Below are 21,814 nucleotides of genomic sequence, written 5' to 3' on the forward strand. Positions count from 1 at the left end.
CAAACCACAACCTTGTGGATTTACTTGTTACTTTTCCTACATAAACAGCACAGCTTGTTTAATAGTTTGTGATGCGAGAACTACTATGTATAACTGAAAGTAAATCAATCTGACACATTTAGAGGAGCATATCATTTGATAGCTGTAACAATAACACTGCCATTTCTCTTTTCTCGAAGCTACATGATAACATCCTGTAGGAATTTCAAATTTGAACAGCAATCAGATTTAATGCTTTAAGGCTAAAATATTGAGTCGCTTGTTAATAGTGGAAATCTTTATTCAAGCAAAGGGACTGCAAACCCTAAAAATGCTCATTAGATATCAACACGAGAATAGAGTATTGAGTAATGTATGCTGTGTATTTCAACACAGCTGTTAAATAAAACAACATCCGCTCTGATCCAACCTTTTCGAAGTTCTAAAATCAATAATTAACTTATGCAAAATATGCTTCTTATAGAGTCCATTCTCATAATAGAATCCCAAAATGTATATGGACAACTTGCATATTTCTTGTCTGTAAAGCTTTTATTATACATCCTGGAAAAGCACTCCAGGGCACTCACAGCATAATTAAAGAGCCATGGGCAAGACAAAAGCATTATTCCAGCATGTGGCCATAAATGTGCCATTTACTGCAGCATTCTTGCACCAATAGTTTCATGGTCTTGTACACCTTGTTTGTATTTACCAAAAAATATATATATATATTTCTGGCCTTATTTTTTTTTTAAAGTTGAGAAATCTAAAATTGCTTACCGGTAATTCTATTCAATTAATTTAACAGATATTACAAATTTTTCTGGAATAAGTAAAAAAAAAAAAAAAAAATATATTTTTTTTTTTTTTTTTTGAAAAACAATTATATTGAATAAAAACAATGATAATTGCACGTTTATAGTTTTCATTGGTTTGCTGAATATGAAGTTTCACTTTTCTATGAAAAAAATAAATAACTGAATGATCTTCTTTGTCCGTATGGCTACTATTGTCATGGAAAAAGTCTTCCCCTCTTTGCAAAAATCACTCAAGTCATGGAGTTCCAGATGCTTTTGGTGGAGATAAAGCCGAGATGCCTGCAGAACATCTAACCCTGTCATTCAAAACGTATCCAGTCTTACTACTTGTTTACAACTTCGCTCAACCAATGAGCATTCATTGGCTTATCTTTAATATTTATTAACTCATCCTCCGTAATCCAGTTTAATTAATTCCTTATCATTTTGGCTTCTTTTTAATAATTGTGTGTGTGGCGAACACGACGAGGTCGAGGGCCGTGGGAGGAAGGCGCGAGGCCGGTGGTGTGATTGATAATGAGCGACACGTGCGCGACGCACCGGTCTCGTTCACCACTGTCGTCGCTCCTCCTTTTATGCTTCCGCTCCTCCGTGAGAGATACGAGACCGGTGCGTCGCACACGTGTCACTCATTATCAATCACGCCACTGGCCTCGCGCCGTCCTCCCACGGCCCTCGACCTCGTCATGCTCGCCACAGTGTGGTTGGCATCACAGAGGCGGAAAATCATGGTTTCATTCATTTCATTGTGCAGGCTATTCTACAAACATATCTTAAACGTTGAATAAAAAATATACTATACTTTACACTGATGTGTTATGTAGACTAGTTAAAAATGACTCATTATGCTTTTTTACATTTTTAACTTTCTTTAGTAAATATTGTTGCTGTTTGAGCATGAAAATGTCTGCAAAGTTACAAAGCACAAAGTCACTCCAAAGTGAATTATTCTCTATATCAATAATAACTGTTTCTGAACCCCATGAAATGCCTCGGTTGTAGTCTTGTGTTTTCTTCTATGAATGAACATGTCACAATATTCCTCATTTAAGTTATTCCATGCCAAGGGAATGGGATGCACAAAAAAAAGGGGGTGAGGCCTGGTTGAGTTGTGTTAGAAGTGTGTTAAAACTCTGGGTTATCGTGAAGGGCGTGACATTTACAAAACAGGCTTGACGTGGTTGTCCAATCACTGGTCCAGCCAACCAATCAGAGCACATTATGCTTTCGGAAGAAGGGGCTTCACAGAGACCGGAAACTAAACAGAGCGTTACTGACAGACTGGGAAGAGAGGTGCTGCAACAATGTAAAATGTGTGAAAAATGTTTTTTTGAACATTCAACAATGAAAACCTATTCTAGTAGGCCCCAAAGTCACACAAAATAAAATTGCTGTTTGGATTTAAATAGACAAATGCTTAAGAGTTTATGAATGGATCATTATCATTATGCAGTGATTATTATGTTTCTAGCATGTTAAATGTTTGGCAACAGTTCTTCTAAACCTAATTGATGGAGTGTGTAGCTTTTCATATCTTAAACAACCATGTAGGAAGACAGATCGTGGCCATATTCCAGGATGACAATGTCAAGATTCATCAGGGCTCAAATTGTGAAACAATGGTTGGGAGGGAGCATGAAGAATCATTTTCACACATGAATTGGCACTTCTGAGTCCAGACCTTAAATTCACTGAAAGTCTTTGGGATTTGCTGGAGGAGACTTTACGGTGATGGACTCTTACAATACAAGATCTTGACCAGAAAATGATGCATCTCTTGATGAAAATAAATGTTGTGATGGAAATAATTTCCATCACGAGGTGTATACATTTTTGGTCAAGATCTGACTTTGGTCAAGTCTGACCTGAAATGAGTAAAAGCAAAAACGAAAAATGCTCATTTGGAAATCAATATAATTACTGGTGTTCTTATGACAACATGAAGAAACAGTTTTAGAGTTTTGTTGCAATAAACTGTCAAATTAAGTCAGTTTAAATCTGTAAACTAAAATAAAAATAATTTATATGTAAAATATATGTTTACAAATATATATTAAAATATGTTGGAAAAAAAAAATTGGTTACTATTTAGCCTATTTTTGGGGACAGGCTAAACAAACACTGTGGTATCCTCAGAGAAAGAAAAAACTTCGATACTTCATGAAATGAGGTACGAACACTTGCAACTTGTCTTGTTTGAAGTGTAAAGCTCAAGTGTTTTCTTCTCACCTGCCTGTTTGAATCTCTGGATCAAGCGCTCTCTGATTCCCCTCTGCAGGTTGAAGTAGTCATCCTCTTCGTCGGGCGTACGGAGGAAGAGCGGAATGTGCTGGAAGACAAGCACGTGGCGGGAGGGGGTCTGGATGGCTCTCTGCAGCTGGCTCTCCAGCCAGACCTCATGGGCCTCCATTAACTCAGGGCAGCCTGATGAGTCGAAGAAGAACTGAGAGTTCAACACCAAACACAGCACCCCACCCACCCAAAAACTGAAGTAATCATCCCCCCAGTCACGGCAGAACTGCTCCACGGTCTCCGGAGTGGGTGTGTTGCCAAGGTCGTGGTTGCCGCTGACGAACACAAGAGGAATGTCGGGGTCAGTGCCTCTCAGTGCTTCTTTGAGGTCCTTAACCTGTTCTTCTCTGAATGCATTTCCTGAAAAATGAAAAGAGATTTTTCTACATTTAAGAAAGTCAACATGAAATGGCAACCTATTTTCAGGACATTCAGAGCTTAATTTTAGGCAGAGAAAGTTATATTTCTATATATTTAATAATATTATATTATATATACAGATGATGTGTGCACAACAGGACCAGAAAGCCTACACATTACAAAAAATTACAGTTAAATCCTCAGGAGGAATATTGAGCACAGCAGGAACAGTTGGTTTTCCGTGGATATGAGTTACAGCGTCAGACATGAGGCATGTGATAGTATATAAGTACTATCTTCAATGGCTCCTTCCATCTTCAAAAGAATACTGAAGCAGGCAATATGTTGAGGATTCAGAACGAAGTTTCCGTTTCTTGAGGAAAATAAGCATCCTAACCACATTTTTCTAAAGTAAAGGCAGACTGTCAAGCATTGAGTTTTGAAGCTCGTTAATAACAGCCTTAGGTTACCTCTAATATGACAAGTAGGGCATCTTGCTAATTGCCTGCTGTGAATTTGAAACTCAATGAGAAGCGGAGCTGAAATTAGAGCTGGCATTAGTGACTGCAGTTTTGTGAATGCTAGACAAAGAAAACTAAACCAACAGACCATGATTTTAGTCTACTGAGCACCTCACTAAAATGTTATAGAAATAACATTTTAGAAATGCATTTTTTTAGATATCACACAGATCTTTTTCATAAGACAGTTCAAAGTGACCACGGCTAATAATTTATGATTACAGAAGAAGAAAAAACTGCGACAAAAAAGTAGTCCATACAACTCTTTTATCTTGATCTATTTTTTTTTTACAGGTTTCAAATTACATAAAGATGACTAAATGATTTATTAAAAGTTTATAATAAATAGGGGTGCAACGATACCCCGATTCGAGCACATACCACGATTCGATACATATCACGATACTGAACTCACGATACGATATTATTGTGATACTCCAAAACATATGGTAAAAGGTAAACCAAAAATGTTCTGTTGATTAAAATGCTAAATTTGGTGTTATATTGTGGGTGTAAATGAATAGGCTTGGGCTGGTAACCCAATGCACAGGACAATGATGACACCAGAATAAAAATATTCATGATTCTGAAGCTGAAAATACAGAATTATTTTAGACGAATATGCTTGCACTCTGTCACTGACTAGATATATTTAAAATAATGTATAGGCCACTTTTTACTGGTAACATAAGATCATTTGGCATTATCAGAACCCACAAATATTCCCCCATTGCATTATTATACATTATATTCAACATTATAGTATGTAGTACTGACACTAAAACTCTGTAGACTTGAATTTTTTCTCACACAGTAATTTTTATTTTGGGTGAACAATCCACGATACATATTGTTGCATTTTTGTATTGTGAAATATTGTGACACGATATATTACACCCCTAATAATAAATGAATCAGTTAACAATAAATGACATAATTTTCATTCCTGATTGAATTACTTCAACAAATAATAATAAAACAAAAGTTTAAAAAATGCTCAGCGAGAAAGCAACTTCTTTTTTCTGTGCTCTTGGTGTGAATAGGTCAATTACTAGTCTTACTTTGTGATCAATGCCATTTCCCAATATCTGAATCTGAGCCTCATTTCGACTTTCTCTCTGAATTACGTAACATTCAAACTCAACAGGTCCCCCCTTCTCCCAGCAGTGCCAAATCCCACAGAAACCTATTAAAATCTTTCCCAGAAGAGATCTCTATCAGCTAAACATACAGAGAAGAGAGGGCTCTTTCAGAGCTGATTTCCCTCTGGTCAGCCCATTGATATGCAGCTGCTCCTCAGAGAACTTCACTTTTATCCGCTTTCAACAGCAATTAAAAGCCTAACGTATGTGGAAGGAGAAACAGAAGGAAGAGAAATCCTCCGCCTCACCTTCTGAAATGCCCCCCACCACAGCACGCACAAGGCTACGGGCGCAAGGCAAACGTTTTTATAGTCCCCATAAGGAAAGCATCAGGTTCAGTGCTCTCAAAATCTAATCACCTCCCTCGATGATCTCTCCTGCTGCTAGCCAGGAGAAGTCCTTGAACCGGAAAGCTCGCAAGGATTGTGTGTCGATATCACGGAGCGGCCCTTCAATTATCGCGCAGAACTTTGCTTGTCCAACATGCTGCCGCTCACTGTTCATTACGGCTGGCAGAACGCAGGAGGGAGAGTGCTGGAATAGAATCAGATTTGGTCACCAATGAGGCTTGAAGAGATCACAGCACGTGTTTAATGAAGGAAATATTGACTGACAGGGCTGTTCAAAACCTGAGATTGCCAATACAATGACTCAATGGTGATGTAAAGGGACAGTTCACCCAGAAATTACAATTCTTTTACTCACCCTCAAAACGTTACAAACCCCTATGATTTTCTTTCTTCCATAAACCACAAAAAGGTTTGTTAGGCAGAATGTTCATGCAGCTCTTTTCCTGTCAATGCTGTCAAGCTCCAAAAATGACAAAAAAGGTCCATAAAAGAAGTGAAAAATAATTATTTATTACATTATTCTTTGAAAATTATCATTAAATTATTATGATTTGAATATGCACCTATTAAAACGGAATGTGTCAGAAATGTTTATAAGACACATAAATAAATGTATTTTGCATCACTGATGTAAATTATGGCATGACACATCTTGACGTGACATATATGAATATTCACTACCGTTCAAAAGTTTGGGATCAGTGAGTTTTTACTTTTATTCAGCAAGGATGCATTAAATAGATCAACAGTGACAGTACAGACATTTATAATGTACAAAAGATTTCTATTTCAGACAAACACTGTTAACTTTCTATTTATCAAAGAATAAAAAATAAAAAATAAAAAAAATCCACAGAACATATTTAGTCGCACTACCATTTTCAATATTGAGAATAATACGATTATTATCAATATTGTTGAGCAGGGTTTTTTTTAGCATCAAATCAGCATATTAGAATGATTTCTGAAGGATCATGTGACCCTGAAGACTAGATTAATAGCAGCAAATAAAAATCAGCTTTGCCATTCAAGGGAATAAATTACATTTTTAAATATATTACAATGGAAAACAGTTATTTTAAATTGTAATTATATTTCACAATATTACTGTTTTTATCGTATTTTTTAATCATATAAATGCAGCCTTGGTGAGAAAAAGAGACTTCTTTAAAACGAAATAAACCTAAAATTCTCGGGACAGCAGCATGTGTCCAAATTTCTATTTTATCAGATACGATCTGTAAACAGGGCTTTAAGTGTAAAATACCGAACTTGTCCTTTAAGGACAACAATTTAAACCCAATTTTTAATCCCTGGGCCATTTAACTATAAAATGATGCAGTCTTTGTTAATAGGCTTTCATTCTGTTGGCAAGGCTTCAAAATTTTAATTGTTACTATTTTTTTTTACCAGATGGTGCCATTTTCTCAGGTTTGGCCTATAAAGAAAACTCTCGCTTTATTCCTGTTTTCTGCTTCTGCATATTATAGAGCAAATGGGAAAAATTATGCCACTATAATTGTGTAGGTGTGTTGGTATGGATGTAGGTGTGTTGGTATGGATGTCCGAGTGTGGGTTGTGTGTGTGTAATAAAAATATTGTGTGTGTGTGTTTGTGTGCGTGTGTGCGTGTGTGTGTGTGTGTGTGTGTGTGTGTGTAATATTTGAGAGAGAAAAACTATCCTGTACTGAAAATCACAAATTCAACTACTGTGTGTATCAGTGGAGCTTTGCTGCCATCTAATGGGGAAAATTTGGTAGTGCGCCCAAACAAAATCTGGCTAAAAAAGCTAATTTTTTAAGATACTCAACCTCAAATCTGAAACACAACTTGTTTAGATTTACGGCTTTGATTTTCAACCAGTTTTAGAGTACAACATGTTTCGTAAAATATATATTTTATATAAAATAATGTTCATAAATCATTTTCATAAACTTAAACCTCTAATAACTGTTTTTTGTTTTTTTACTTCAACAATAAAATGCTATGGGTCTTTAAAATGAGACCAAACTTATGTCCCAAGCTTCAAATTTTTATGACAGTTTTTTGACCTTGACATTTTTGTCCTCTAAGGACCTCAGAGTAACTTTACATTGATGCACAAGGGTTAAAAAAAATTTACCGACCCTAAACATTTGAACCAGTGTATTTGAATGTGAATGACATTTCAGATTTCTGGCAAAGTTTTTTTTTTTTTTTTTTGAATAACAGTTTGATTTAACAATTTGTAGCTTACACAAAGCTAACACATGGTTTTAGAAAACTTGGAATATATTGGCATAACTTCTATTTTACCTTTGGTCATTTTTTGGAGTTTGCCATACCTTTTGCGTTCCACAGAATAAAGTTGGTCATTTGAGATTGGAATGACATAAGGGTGAGTAAATGATTTTGGGGTGAAATTTCACAAATATCACATTGACATATTTCACCATTGAGAAATATGGTAGAATGTGTCTACAAGCTCTGTAAGTCCCTCAATCAAAAACATACAGCAAGCCTCCAGCACTTAAAACTGTACAGAACAAGGATGAATGCTTCAGGTCCATGTGAGTCGAAAGAAGAAAAAAGCGATAAGGAAGATACAGCAACGCCTCTATTCCCAGGAGAAGTTCAGGATGGCCCCCAAGGTACAGATATTATTTTACAGGTGCACTTTGATAGCCTCCTGTCAAGTAGTATTGCGATCTACTGTGTGAGTTGCACCGCACAGGACCTGCACAAGGTGTTATGGTCTGACTCTGAATGCATCACTGAGAGTTCACTGCCCAACCTGCAGGATAACCGCACCACGCAGAGCGAGACTAAGGCCAATAAAATCATTAAGGATCCCTGCCATCCAAACAGCAACCTCTTCTCATTGCTGCAGTCAGAAATAGCCTAGCAAAGCCTTAGGGTCAATCCTCAGAGGTTCCGGAGGAGCTCCTGCACCCAAGCTATCCAGACACTTAATGAGGACTCTGCCAGGGGCCTGCAACACCAACAACACAGCAGAGATCTAGATCTTGCACATACACACTTCATCACACACACTTTTTATGATTGTGCAGATGCAGAATATCATAAAATAACCATTTATTTCCCATTTTCAGAATTCACACCCCAGTATTTCAACACTTATTTGCTCCCTAACTACAGTTTTTGTTTGTTTTTAACGTGGCACTGAGTTTATTCAGCACCCAGCCATACGTAGCTGTTAACACCATGGTAGAAAAGAACATCTTATCATCCAGCAGTGCAGCAGCTTGGGTGAGTAATCAATTATAAAATAAAACCAGTAAAGATGGGGAACTTAAAAAGATGGGGAAAAGAAGGGGATATTAGGCTATAGGGTAAAGTGGTAATTTTTGGGGGGAAAAAATTGGAGGCCTGATTCTACCAAAAAAAAAAAAAAAAATTGTTACTTTGTTTCTCATAATTGTGAATTTATATCTTGTAACTTTATAACTCACATTTGTGATTTTATTTATCGGCAAGAGCTATTATTGTCAGAGAAAGTGTTTCTGGTGGTCAATAAAGAAGGAAATGGAATACAAACATTGTTGCTGTTTAATTACAATGGCGAATCCATCATGGTGGAGAAAATTAATCGTAAATGGAGGTTTTACAATCGCACTGAGCCATATCGCAATAGCGATTTTATTTTAATATATCGTGCAGCCCAAGTACAAAGGAAAGTTCACCAACTTCTGCTACCAAAGTCCTGATGCTTAAAGTCACTATAAAATTAAAACTGACATTTGTTGTTTTGTTTTGTTTTGTTTTTATGGAATACTTCAGTATTCAACATTATAAACGATTTATCCATTAACATATTTTTTTTATTTTTTTATTAATGTGCCCTCGTGATCTTTAATCAAAATAACTTCTCCTCCCACTTGCAACGACATCTCTTTTATTCTCTGATGACGTTTACTGGCATGAGGGCGGGACAACCTGTCACTCAAATGACATCACAGCAGTAGCAACTCACAATCATCCAACAATCCAATCATTTCCCCATGGAACCAATCAAGTCCCCCTACATTTTTTCCTCTTTGAAAAGCCCTTTCACTCAGATATACGTCACAAAAGGGAAGAAAAGACAATCGCAGCTTCTGTTCCATACCGACTTCAATGAAGAAGTGGTGAGGAGGAAGTGGCGTAGGTCTGGTGAAGCCCGTGCGGAGCAGAGAGGGGAGACAAGCTGCATGACGGACATGGCGTGTAATGCATATGGCATCGTCTGCCTGCTCTTCTGGCCTGACACTAATGGGTGTTGACGCTCTTCCATGGCTGTGCCTTTACAGGCAGCTTATCATAACCTGACCTATAAATTACATTCAGCGGGGAAGCCACAAACCTGGGCTCATATTAAATCAAGCAAATATGACACTCCAGAGTTCCCTCAGATTCTAAAAGGGGATAATCTGTTAAGTCAGCCATTGAAAAACCAGTTACTGTCAACATTTGGGTGATTTAAATTCATGTGGTGAGAAACATTACGACTGCTTTAAATGTACTGCCGCTTTGATACTGGCACTCAAGCGCAAGACATTAGCGCAAACACCTGACACATGAAACCTGATGTATAAACACTCTCATCACCTTCGAAGGGGACTTCCAGTCGACACATTCATGTGTGTAGATAACTGCCGCCTGATCTTTGGAGGTGATTTATTTATTTCCCTGTGTGCTTTGCAGTTTGAGCTGAGGCAATTAGATATGTGTCGAGATTGCAGGAATAGTCGGCTCATGCAGATGGTCCACAGCTCCATTTCAGAACAGCCATCTCAAAGATTAGAGACGATAGAAGAATAAAGAACTTGGAAAAAGAGACTCTGCTCGGCACAGACCCTGCCTCTTCAATCATAACTCTAAAATAAATTAAGCTTAACCATTTCCCTGCCATTGACGAGTTAACTCGCCATTTATGAGAAAACGCTTCCCTGCCGGCTTTCTGTGCTATCACTGTTATAAGGTAGGGGGCACTATTACGGATCTCCTAAACGAGTACAGTATCTTTAGATCAAAACACAGGCAAACAAATAAGCAGAAAAGAGCAATCTCATATGCAAGCAGATGCATATGATAAATAATGCTATCATCAACAATAAGCAGCATATAAATCAAAATGGCCTAATGTTACTGAATAAAATGTCGACCCAGAAAGTGCTATTGGACTGTGCAAGCATTAGGGGTGTTGATGGGTGTTAAAAAAACACTAGAATAAGCTATTTTTTTTTTAATTGTACTTTTTGTGACTTATTTTTCAGCAACTAACCGACTAATAAAATCTTGGTCGACTAAGCCTCTTCTCGTCGACTAACGTTTAGTCCAATATTAGGGGGCAGCCCTACATGTATCCGCCTATAGACCCTCCCCTCGAAGAAATCAGGACAGAAGTGCTCAAGAAGTGGACAAAAGTGACGGATTAAAATACCAGGTGTAAACGGGAATGTGTTTCCCTCGTCTACTTGTGGTCCGATCCAACAAAACGCATCTTAATGCCAGGTGTAAACAGGGCCAAAGATACAATGGTCTTTTGCAGGTATGAAACAGTACAAAAATAATGTAATCAAATATAAACATAAATCACTGCATAGTCTTCACTGATCATTATCACAATATATATTTATCATCATACCACCTAGCCCTATTTGGCACATCTCCTATTCGCACTGGATTAGTATTATCTGGGGACCTCGTGTGATTTAGAAATTACCCACCCACATCTGAATTTCGTGTGGCGCATTCGCACGGGATAACCGAAGCCTGTGATTTTGCTCGAATTTACTGACTTATCTCCCGGATATGATGTCAATAGGCTATTGCTTGGAAATGTCTTGTCATTATTATAGGTCTAGCTGTATGATATATCATAAACAGAAGAATGTTCCTTACCAAAATGTTGCTATACATGTCATTCATCTCCATCTTTTACTCTTTTTAAGGTTTTCAGCTTTCTCTTTCTGCAAATTGTATAGTTGCATCGTATCATGGTGTATAGCGATATGACCCAGCACCCAAAATACTATCAAAAAACTCCATTCTTCGCGAAAGATGGATAGAAAAGCGCACAGGAAACAAAAACCTTGAAAAAATTATAAACGACCCCGCCAAATCACAGAGATGCCGATTCGCACGGGACTAATATTATCACAGGACCTCGGTGTTCGGTGAAACATGGTAGGTCATTTGCGGGGGAATTTTTACTTTACAAATTACAGACATGGCCGATTCGCACGGGATTAAGATCACAGACAACCTCCGCAATTATTACAAATTACTAGAGGTCACCAGGTAATACTTATCCTGTGCGAATAGGACTTTAGATTAACTTAAACCCCATCCGACTGTGTTTACTTTAAAGGGATAGCCCACTTGAAAACACAAAAGAAGATAGTTTGAAGAATTTTGGTAACCAAATAGTTTAGGAACCATTGCACTGACTCATTGTACTTTTATGTCCATAAAATAGAAGTCAACGGGCCTAAACTGTGGGCTAACCTTTTAGGTAACCGACATTCTTCTTTTGTGTTTCGCATTAAAATAAAATAAAACGCATACAGGTTTGAAACGACATGAGGATGAGTAAATAAATTTTTTTTGGTGGACTATCCCTTTAATACTTCACCAAGATGTGGTCTGAAATATCAAGAGAAACCTATCCGAACAATTTCAGAGGAAAAGATGGCTTACCAGGCATAGCGTGGACCAGGTCTCCACACAGGATCATAAAGCGAGGTCTGGGCTGTAGTTTATTGATGGCCTGGACTGCCTGCTTTGTGAGCTGGACCTCCTCAGTCCACTCATCACCTCCTGAATCACAGTCACCAATCCTCCACGCCTTCATCAGACCCAGCTGAGGGTCTGCAGCCTGGATGAAATAAAAAGGCCCGCTCCACTCCTTCTGTTCATCTGGGTAGGACAAGAGAAAAAAACATGAAGCTGACAAACTATCTACTGTAAAAAATCTCAATTATTAATGGTCTGTTTGTGTATAATGCATACACTGCTTTACATAATTAAACATTACATAAGATGTTTACTATCAAGCTGTTTTAAAGTATTTATAAAAATCATCATCTCAAGTGAGAGTAAGCTAAGGGCACAGCCCTAACACCTGGAATGTGTCTTATAGAAACTTCAGCTGTATAACACCTTCACAGCAGCTCTTGTGTTATAAGGAAACAAAAATGGCTGGAAAAATATTTAAATTCTCACAGCTCTTACCCATGATTCTTTGAGAAACTTCCAGCATTAAAACTTGGTCAAAATATAAATGAAGAGGATACCCCTGCTGGGAACATCATACAAGCCTGGTCTTTGCTTTTCTCTATACTCACTTATGTAGAGTATGTGTGAAGAGATTTTTGAGAGAGCAGCAAGCCCCAAGAGCTAAAAGAAAAAGAGAATTTCGATCTGTTCCTAATCCTGGCAGTGTAGCCAAGAAGGATTTAAGTCTCAAAATTAACTGTAACCTGTGTGTGTTTGATTATTAAAAAAATAACCGACTCATAAGAGTCATTCATTGGAGAGTCAAACTACACTGGTTGTGCTCTATGTTTTTGATTCACTAAACAGAATCACCTCATATAACTGAGTCATTCATTGGAGAGTCGGACTACCCTGGTTGTGCAGTGTATTTTTGAATCACTAAAAAGAACTGGCTCATAAGAGTCATTCCCTGGGGAGTGAGTCAGACTACACTGGTTGTACTCTTTGTTGTTAATTCACTAAAAAAGAACTGGCTCAAAAGAGTCATCTACTCAGTGGCCAGGCTACACTAGTGCATGTTTTTGATTCACTACAAGAACCAGTTCATAAGAGTCATTCATTTGGGAGTTGGACAAGATTGTGTAGTATGTTTTAAATTCACTAAAAAGAACTGGATCATAAGAGTCATTTGTTCAGTAATTGGACAATGCTTGTCCATGCTGTTGATTTGATAGCAGAGTTGCAGTGCCTTAAGTAAAGTAGGAAACTCTGTCAGCGTATTTCAGTACGCTATTTCATCTGCACTGCAGAAGAATGCATGAGCCGGAATTCTGAATAAGAATGGGTTCTCAATTCCAAATCTATTTTGTCATTGAACCTATGTTAAAATAACTTTTCATTTTCGAATGAGCTACATTTTAATTAGTAATGCAGCATGAAGTTTCAACACAAATCTCTATGGGCCGACCAAGTTGTTTCAATCCATGCGTTTTGTCTTTCTAACAAGATGAAGTGTTTGCTATGCTCCGAGCATCACTTTGGGAAAGCACAAAACCTGGTTAAAATAAATAAATATAATAAAAACACATGATATCTGACCAACTCAAAAAGCATTTAAAATGTACCATCTGCTGCCTGGAATCTTGTTTGTTGTCTAACACTTTCATGTACAGTCCCCAGAGACTGGAAACTATTTTCAGGCAACTTTAAACAACATGAATTGAGAGGAGCAGACAAAGCTCCCGTGACAGCCGATAAGCACAAGCCTCTTTCAGCAAACATAAATCAGAGGGATATCTCAGATGACTCCCAGAGCTTTCAAATACTGCTAACCTAATCATAAGTCAAGATAAAAGCCTCCTGTGATAAAGCATTAAAATATCAACTCAACTCACAGCATCCACTAACAGCCACTGCTGTAGGCTTTTCACATTAAAAAAAAAAAGTAAAAAAGTTGCAGATGTCAACACTGCCAGTGCAAAGCAAAGAATAAGCAAGAAATTAGTCTGGGATGAAGATTTCAGACTGGATTTACATAAACAGTGAGCAGAGAAACCACACAGGGACAGAAAATACTTGAAACTCACCTGAACAAACTCAAATTAAAACACCAAAACCAAAAATTGAAAGTCTTGCATGAAATTAAAATTTCAAATCTATTTTCTAAATTACCTATGCATCTATTTTCCATTGTTTTGTGTAATTTTTTTATTTGGCCTCTTCATTTGAATCAAAACGTCACACACCACATTTTTTTCTTGTACTTGTATGTCACAAAATGAAAGAAAAAAAAGGATCTGTTGCTACATCTGTTTCATCGCCACTTTAAGTTAAAGGGTGAATTCACCACTGGCAAGATTGGAGAAACAGCTATATGTGACTAGAGAAAACAGAGAAAAATGGCTGTGGCATTCCCTTTTGCCAAAAACTTCAACACCCATAATGCACTTTTGATTTCGACACTACCAACATTAGTGGTAGCAATAGATTGCTTCAGGAATTATGTATTTTGGAAGGCCAAAACCCAGAAATAACTTCCGATTCCATCGTCAAAGTCAATGGGTTTTTGATTAAACGCCTGAAATAAAGTCTGTGGTTAACACAAGGTCAAGATATTTTCATGATTTATTCTACGACATATAATATGATAAGTAATCACAAACTATACTAAGTCAACCTTTCAGGGAAAATGTTTTTTAAATAAAGACTGAAAGAGTTGTTGGTGCTTACGGGTGGTGACATTGACATTTATGGCGTTTAGCCTTTTCTTCTGCCGATTGTATTTAGGCTTCAAAAATTATAAAAGTTGTGTTCTTTTGCAGAGATTATCATGAAGAATAAAACGAGAACGAATTAAAAACTTTTGTAGGTCACAGAGCTTTTCTGCAATAACCTAAAAGCCAACTGAAAAATTCACAGAGGGAACCAGGGTGATGCGAACTTCTGGGTAGTCTACAAAAATAATGTTGTCACTGCAGCAATTTATACAAGAAAATCTGCGGATTTATTCTAACAGTCATGTCTATTATTCTGATATGGAAAATATTTTATTGTACATTATAGGACTGCAAAATAAATGGGCTTTTCAAACAGAGAAAATGCCATATCTTTTGTAGTTACTGTCAAAGATGGTTTGTCCTTGCAAACTCTATGGTACTGTGGTGCAAATCCATAATCACTTCAGTGAAGTGCAGCACGTCTGTTATATATATAGATTTCCCAATTGCATGTGAATAATTGCATATTGTTGGTTTTTGTTTACTATAAACGTTTGATATGTTTAAATCTGTGTCCTCCTAAAGCAAAAAAACAAAAAACAAAAAAACAGTTGATAATCACTGATTTAGCCCATTTTAACCCACTAGCCTGTTAGGTCAACGCTGGTTAATACATGTCATGTGACATGTTACAGTTTCTAACTAAATTGACCTGCAACTATCTACGGCACATTCCAAAGATGCTTTGATATTTGTGACAGAATACTTACTGAAAGGTCTGTTATCAAAATAATAGTCGTAATAAAGAAGCGGTAGTGTGCTTGTCAAAGACTTGTTACACCCCGGTCAACGACTTTACAAGGAATTATAAACTTTGATTGCAGTGCTTATAAAATATATAAAAGACCAGAAACCAAAACATACTGTCATAATAAAAGTTTCACTGCATCATCTATAATGTAAATCGACGTTAGCTAGCCTCAGCTAACCGTACCTTCAGTCAGTCCCTTATAACTCCGATCCTTCGCCCTCAGAAAGACACTTTCGTCCTCTGCCATTGAAACGCGCTATAGTATGACAATAAAATGTTCAATCTGGATTTCCTACGATGACGTTTCGTTTTTCTGTTTGGCAACAAAATGAGGGCGTCTGTTGCTAAACCTGATAAAAGCATTGGTTACTTAATAACAGTGCGTTCTTGAATCGATGCGTTTGGGGATGTATTAGCAATGCCTGAGAATGTTCGGACTCCTCTAGAAAACCTTCGTCTGACTCGAAGATCGGCTCTTTAATGCTCAATTTGGATATATTTTCTGATGTACAAATTGAGGGACAACGACACTACTTATATGGACCGTATTACTAAATTGATACAACGTTTAAATAAACAATCCGCAAAGAAATAACTAAAAAGTTCACGGCAAAAATCTTAAATTGGTTTATTTCTAAGTATCTTTTGTTATTCTTTAGAGTAACGTTAGGCCTATAACTCGGTGGAATTTTAAATCAGATAAAAGTTTGAGATAAATGTGAGATTCGACGATGGCACGTGTTCTGATTGCATTAGATAGGCTAGTCCAATTAATGTATAGCCTTGTTAAATACATGTTATATATATATATATATATATATATATATATATATATATATATATATATATATATATATATATATATATATATGCGCGATGTATGTAGGCTATCTACATAAAGCACACTTTTCATGCTTTTCATTTACATCTGGTAGCTTAAAATAGGTTCATAATGGTAGGCATATTTATATAGTATGGAGCTTTGCATATTCATAAAGTAAACTTAGAGGCCTATATGTCCTTAATATAAAAAGTTGAATTGTTTCTCACGTTATTCTATTGGAAGACGTTGTATGCTATCTACAAAAGAATTGCTATAAGTAGGCTACTCTGGTTAATATTCAGCCATAAATTAAACTTTTGTCATAATTTACTTAGCAACCTGAATGACTTGGAAAAACAAAAACATTTAGCAGGATTTCTGATTTTCAATTAAAATGGATGGGGATCAGGGGCTGTACAAAGTAAACAAGTAAAAATTACAATTGAAAAAGTATAATAAACACCAAAACTGTTACATTGCAAAATCCAAATAGACTATCCATTTTGTCTTACATGTTTGGAGGGATGACACACTTAATTACGCACTTAAAGAGGTGGTTGATTATGATTTCACTTTTTTAACTTTAGTGTAATGTTGCTGTTTAAGCATAAACAACATCTGCAAAGTTACAACGCTCAAAGTTCAAAGCAAAGGAAGATCTTTGCTTTAAAATAAATCATTTTTTTAAGGACTACAACAAATGGCTGGTAGGGACTACACAACATTCCTCCCATCAGGATAGTGACCTCACTAACCCTAAAATTTACATAAACCCCGCCCCCGGAACACGCAGTCCATATTGAGAAAAGGAAGAGTTGTAGTCGAGCACATTTGGGAGTCTGCTCAAGCTGTCACATCCATCTTTTCACATGCAATACAGTAGGTAACACAAATGCAATAGCATGTTACTCTGTAGGCATCTTACAACAGTTTCCACACAAGCGATTTTATAGATTATCATGACAGAATATGCTAATTTAAGATAGTTAACTCCACATCAGCAACATAAATTCATCAACTATCAATTCAGAAACGTCATGTTGCATTATACATGTTGTCACTTCTTCTTGAGTCTCTCCATCAATGTCCGACTCCAGTTTAAACATAAAAGGCAGAAGAGTTTCTGACACAGGAGCTCTTGAAGCTCCGCCCTCTTAGACGGGAGCAGCAGCTCATTTGCATTTAAAGGGATACTACTGCCCCTTAAAAAGGGACAACTTTAACATGCTGTAAAAAAAAATATCTGTGGGGTATTTTGAGTTAACACTTTTACATACATACTCTGGGGACAACAGAGACTTATTTTACATATTGTAAAAAGGGGCGTTATACCACCCCTTTAAATTAGATGATGTTAAAGGCACTGACGCATCTCGCAGAGGGTTGCGCAGACCCATGCATTGCGCAAAGAAACCACAAACCTTTAGCATTTAAATTGCCTTTTCTCATATGCATAGTCTAGTAACTTGCATGTAATGGAATTGTTTTACGAGCTGCATAGGCTACTTAGCCTATGTTGCGATTTTATTATTATTATTTTTAGGCTGGAGCCTTCAGAAGTTATTTTACGCACCTGATAAGAACGTATAATCTTTTACAAGTTGCATATAGTAACTCAAGTCAGACGGCAACTTTTCATTGTGATTCTTTACTACAAGAACACTTTTTCGTGTCCAATCCCTCCCATGTCTCCTCCTTCCCTTTACGCACTGTCTCTCCCACTCTCAGCGCGCGCGCTCCACAGTTCTGCCTCAGCTCTCCTGTCATCATCACAAACAAAGACAGCCTTCAGGGTAGTTGGCGCAGTGCTTTCAGGGGGCTAAAAGTTCTTGAGAATCAGCAGAACAATTGGGATAGCGATCAGCAGCTGTCAGAGTGGACTTTAGAAAAAAAAAACTGCAGTTTAAATTTACCTTTTTGAAAATGCAAACCTCTCCGAATGGCTTTGTTCACTCATGTGGATTTATGCCCTGCTGTCAGTGAGTCGTTTCTCTGTCTCAATTTGTCCTTCCAAGGAAGCCCCCAGGAGACTACAGGATGAAATGGACAGTCTTGCTGTTAGAATACTTCTTTGTGAAAGTTCTGGTGCTGCTGTGCAGCGCGGACGGGGAAGCGCAGCAGCTCGAGGGCTTTATAATGCTCTCAGGATCCAATGGGTCCCGGGATGAGGAGAGCGTTTCTGAACCTCCACATACTGAAGACAAATGTCGGGGTTACTATGATGTCATGGGACAGTGGGATCCGCCGTTCGTTTGTCAAACAGGCAATTATTTATTTTGTTGCGGCACTTGTGGCTTCCGATTTTGCTGCGCTTTTAAACACTCTCGATTGGATCAGAGCACATGTAAAAATTACGATACACCAGTATGGTTAACAGGACAGACACCGTATAAGAAAACCATAGACCCTAGACACGATCCAACCAAGGATAAAACAAACTTGATTGTATATATAATATGTGGAGTAGTGGCAATCATGGCACTTGTCGGGATATTTACCAAACTTGGACTAGAAAAGGCTCACAGACCTCACAGAGAGAGCATGTCTCGGTAGGTAACTGATAGTCATGTTGGCTTGACTAAGTAAATTATTATTCATATTAGTGTATGGTAAAAGCAGTGTGTGTGCCAGTTGTGCCAGTCTGCACTGCTTTTAATGTTTTCCCCTTCCCATGTAAACAGAGCTAGACCCGATGTCTTTGACTTTCCATCGTATCTCGCTGCTTTTTCCGAGTGTGGTGACATGAGCGTTACATTTTTGTCTAGTTAAGAGATGTTCTCTTTTAAAATTGCGCATCTCAAGGCGCAATTACAGTGTGCATCTCTCTGTTTTTGAACAAACGATCCATTGTGAGTGATTGCTAGGGGCCATTCACGCATGGTGCATTCAAAAACAACTATAAACTGAATGAAGCAAATCGCAGGTGACCATTTTTTTGGCCATAATTCATATTTATTTTTTTATACATAATTTAGAGGGGATAGTTTACAAAAAAGAAAAGTGGGAGAAAGAGGGAAAGCGCTCATATCGTGAGACAGTAAAAGATGTCGGTCTGATGCATGTGTACATTGACCAAAAATTAGGCTAAAAGCTAATAATAAAAAACGCACTCTGAGTGAGTGGCATCTATAGGCTGAAAATTGTTTACTCCATCCAAGAATGGGTAAAAAAAAAAACATCTCCAGGCAAATAATTTCCTCACTAACTCAATATTTTGCAGCTTTTGTGCCAAAAATGTTGGTTGCCATAGCTCTGCATTTACTGTTGTGCCTATCCTGCCCATGCATATTCATGCCTAATTAGAGCAAAAACAATCCTGTGAATGTTCATTATGGTTTCTAAATTCATGGATTTGTGTTATACAAGCTCTCTTTTAAAAGGCATTCTTGAATCACAGATCTCAAGAGATTCACATGAAAGCATGGTTAGCTTGCACATGTAAACCAAGAGAACTGAACAAACCGTTTTAGATATTACATCATATTGCATAACGTTTGGTTGTCAGTTTTTACCATTTAGTTACTCAGCTTGGATGGTGGAGGTGTAAATCTCTTGTTCCTACTGATATAGTGGGTCAAAACCTCTGATGAGAGCTGCACAGCCCACAGTGTGCAGGTTGCTGAAAGAGCAGCTCACAGAAAAACCTGTACTCTTTGAATCAGCACTCTGGACAGCGGCACCAATAGCACTGAATGAATAGATGTCAGTCTACCGACATTATATCACTGTATGCCGTTCAGCTGTGCTCTGATATCGAAATACAGAATGATTACACAATGCAAGGCAACTCGATGCATACTAAGCTAACAAATTGCTTGTTCTTCAACAGAGCTGTTGCAAGCGTCATGCAAGGCGCCCGTCAGGGTCAGCATGAGGAGGCCATCGGAATGCACACACAGCATTATGACACTGTGCAAGCGAGAGCAAACAACATGCGTAAGTTGATTGTAACCTACTTCCTCTCTTTCCCCACGAGCTCAGCATAAACTATGCACTACATTTATGCTCCTGAAACAGTCTAAAAGCATGGTTTCTCCTGGCTCGAGTGCTCAGTATACCTCTACGCAATATAATGCACTAGTGTACTGAATTACATATAAATGATACATATATAACACATATTAAGTATTCAAAGTTTTGCTTGTGGTGCAAAACTTTGTTGGTTCTGCACCACTTTCTTATTCTATACTAAGCATATATAAAGATATATTTATATATGTGTGTTTGTGTGTGTGTGTGTGTGTGTGTGTGTGTATAAGAGAAAAGGAGATGCTTAGAGCAAAATGCTTTTGTGAAATAAGCCTATTTACTTCAACTATACCGTGGGCTGCCGCTGCAGTTGTGTGCATGGCATTGTTTATCGCCGGGATCGAAAGAATGGCTCCATTATAAATGTTTAAACTCTCATTTGTTCTGTTTCTGGAGTGATTACATCACCCACTCTGTGGTTATCTACTCCCTAAATATATCCGTGTTGAAATAATACAAAATACAGTGAGAGTATTGAAGCCCCCTTCAGAGGGATCCATTTTGGTTGACACCGGAAGTGAGTCAGTAGCTGGAAATCTAATTGTAAAGATAATGTCAATCTTTCTGCACTGCCATGCTTATTTTCATGCTTCGATATCTGCATAAGAAAGTTTTGAAAGCTTAAATGACTTTATTCTTTTTTTCTTTCTTTTTCTTTTTTTTTTTTACAAAAACAAAGACTAAGAGCAATAATATATAGACTATGTTAGAAAAAATGGTTCTAAGAGCACTCGATTTGTGGGATTTTGGGTTTTTTAAGCAGTAGCACAACCTTTTTTGGTGCTAAATAAAACTTTTTTTATGGGTGCATAAAGAATCATCCTTTGTATGTGATATACAGAACCCCAATGGTGCTGTGAAAGAGCCTTCTCATACGAGTCTGAATGGTTTTTCTTGCTTTATTTTTTATTTATCCACCTGCTCTGCACCTGCACTGTATAGACTCTTCAATTTTTTAAATAAGAAAAGAAAATAGTAACCCAATACATTTTTAGAAGTATGTGGATGATGTTTCCTATTCACATGCAGACAACCATTACATATGGAAAGTCCCACCAAATAATGAACAAGCTTTACTCACAGATTTGACCTTGAAATCAATGTTAGTTCTGTCATCAATAGACAAAAAAAGTCATTAAAAGAGTTGTTTTTACTCACCTCTTATTCACAGATCATGATCATTATTCTTGCAGTACTGGCTTGTAATCCATAAACCTGAGTGTAATTATCTGGACTGCTTTTAACCTCTGAACCGAGCGATTTAAAACAC

The 21,814-nt window shown here is 37.4% G+C and overlaps 2 protein-coding genes across 2 annotated transcripts in view; one reads left to right on the forward strand and one right to left on the reverse strand.

Annotated features, from left to right (window-relative positions):
* The window catches only part of cpped1 (calcineurin-like phosphoesterase domain containing 1), a 28,704-nt gene extending 12,605 nt beyond the window's left edge, over window positions 1-16,099 (reverse strand). The window contains exons 1-3 of the mRNA XM_082152864.1: window positions 15,876-16,099; window positions 12,147-12,365; window positions 3,030-3,452 (exon numbers count right to left, since the gene is read on the reverse strand). Coding sequence (XP_082008990.1) covers window positions 3,030-3,452; window positions 12,147-12,365; window positions 15,876-15,939 — 706 coding nt within the window. The 5' untranslated portion in view covers window positions 15,940-16,099. The remainder of the gene's footprint in view (window positions 1-3,029; window positions 3,453-12,146; window positions 12,366-15,875) is intronic.
* A 2,179-nt stretch (window positions 16,100-18,278) lies between these two features.
* shisa9a (shisa family member 9a) overlaps window positions 18,279-21,814 on the forward strand; it is a 39,395-nt gene continuing 35,859 nt past the window's right edge. Inside the window, exons 1-2 of the mRNA XM_082152841.1 lie at window positions 18,279-19,064; window positions 20,345-20,451. Of these exons, the coding sequence (XP_082008967.1) occupies window positions 18,553-19,064; window positions 20,345-20,451 (619 nt within the window). The 5' untranslated portion in view covers window positions 18,279-18,552. The remainder of the gene's footprint in view (window positions 19,065-20,344; window positions 20,452-21,814) is intronic.

This window comes from Leuciscus leuciscus, assembly GCF_965113295.1.
Source record: "Leuciscus leuciscus genome assembly, chromosome: 21".
NCBI lineage: Eukaryota > Metazoa > Chordata > Actinopteri > Cypriniformes > Leuciscidae > Leuciscus > Leuciscus leuciscus.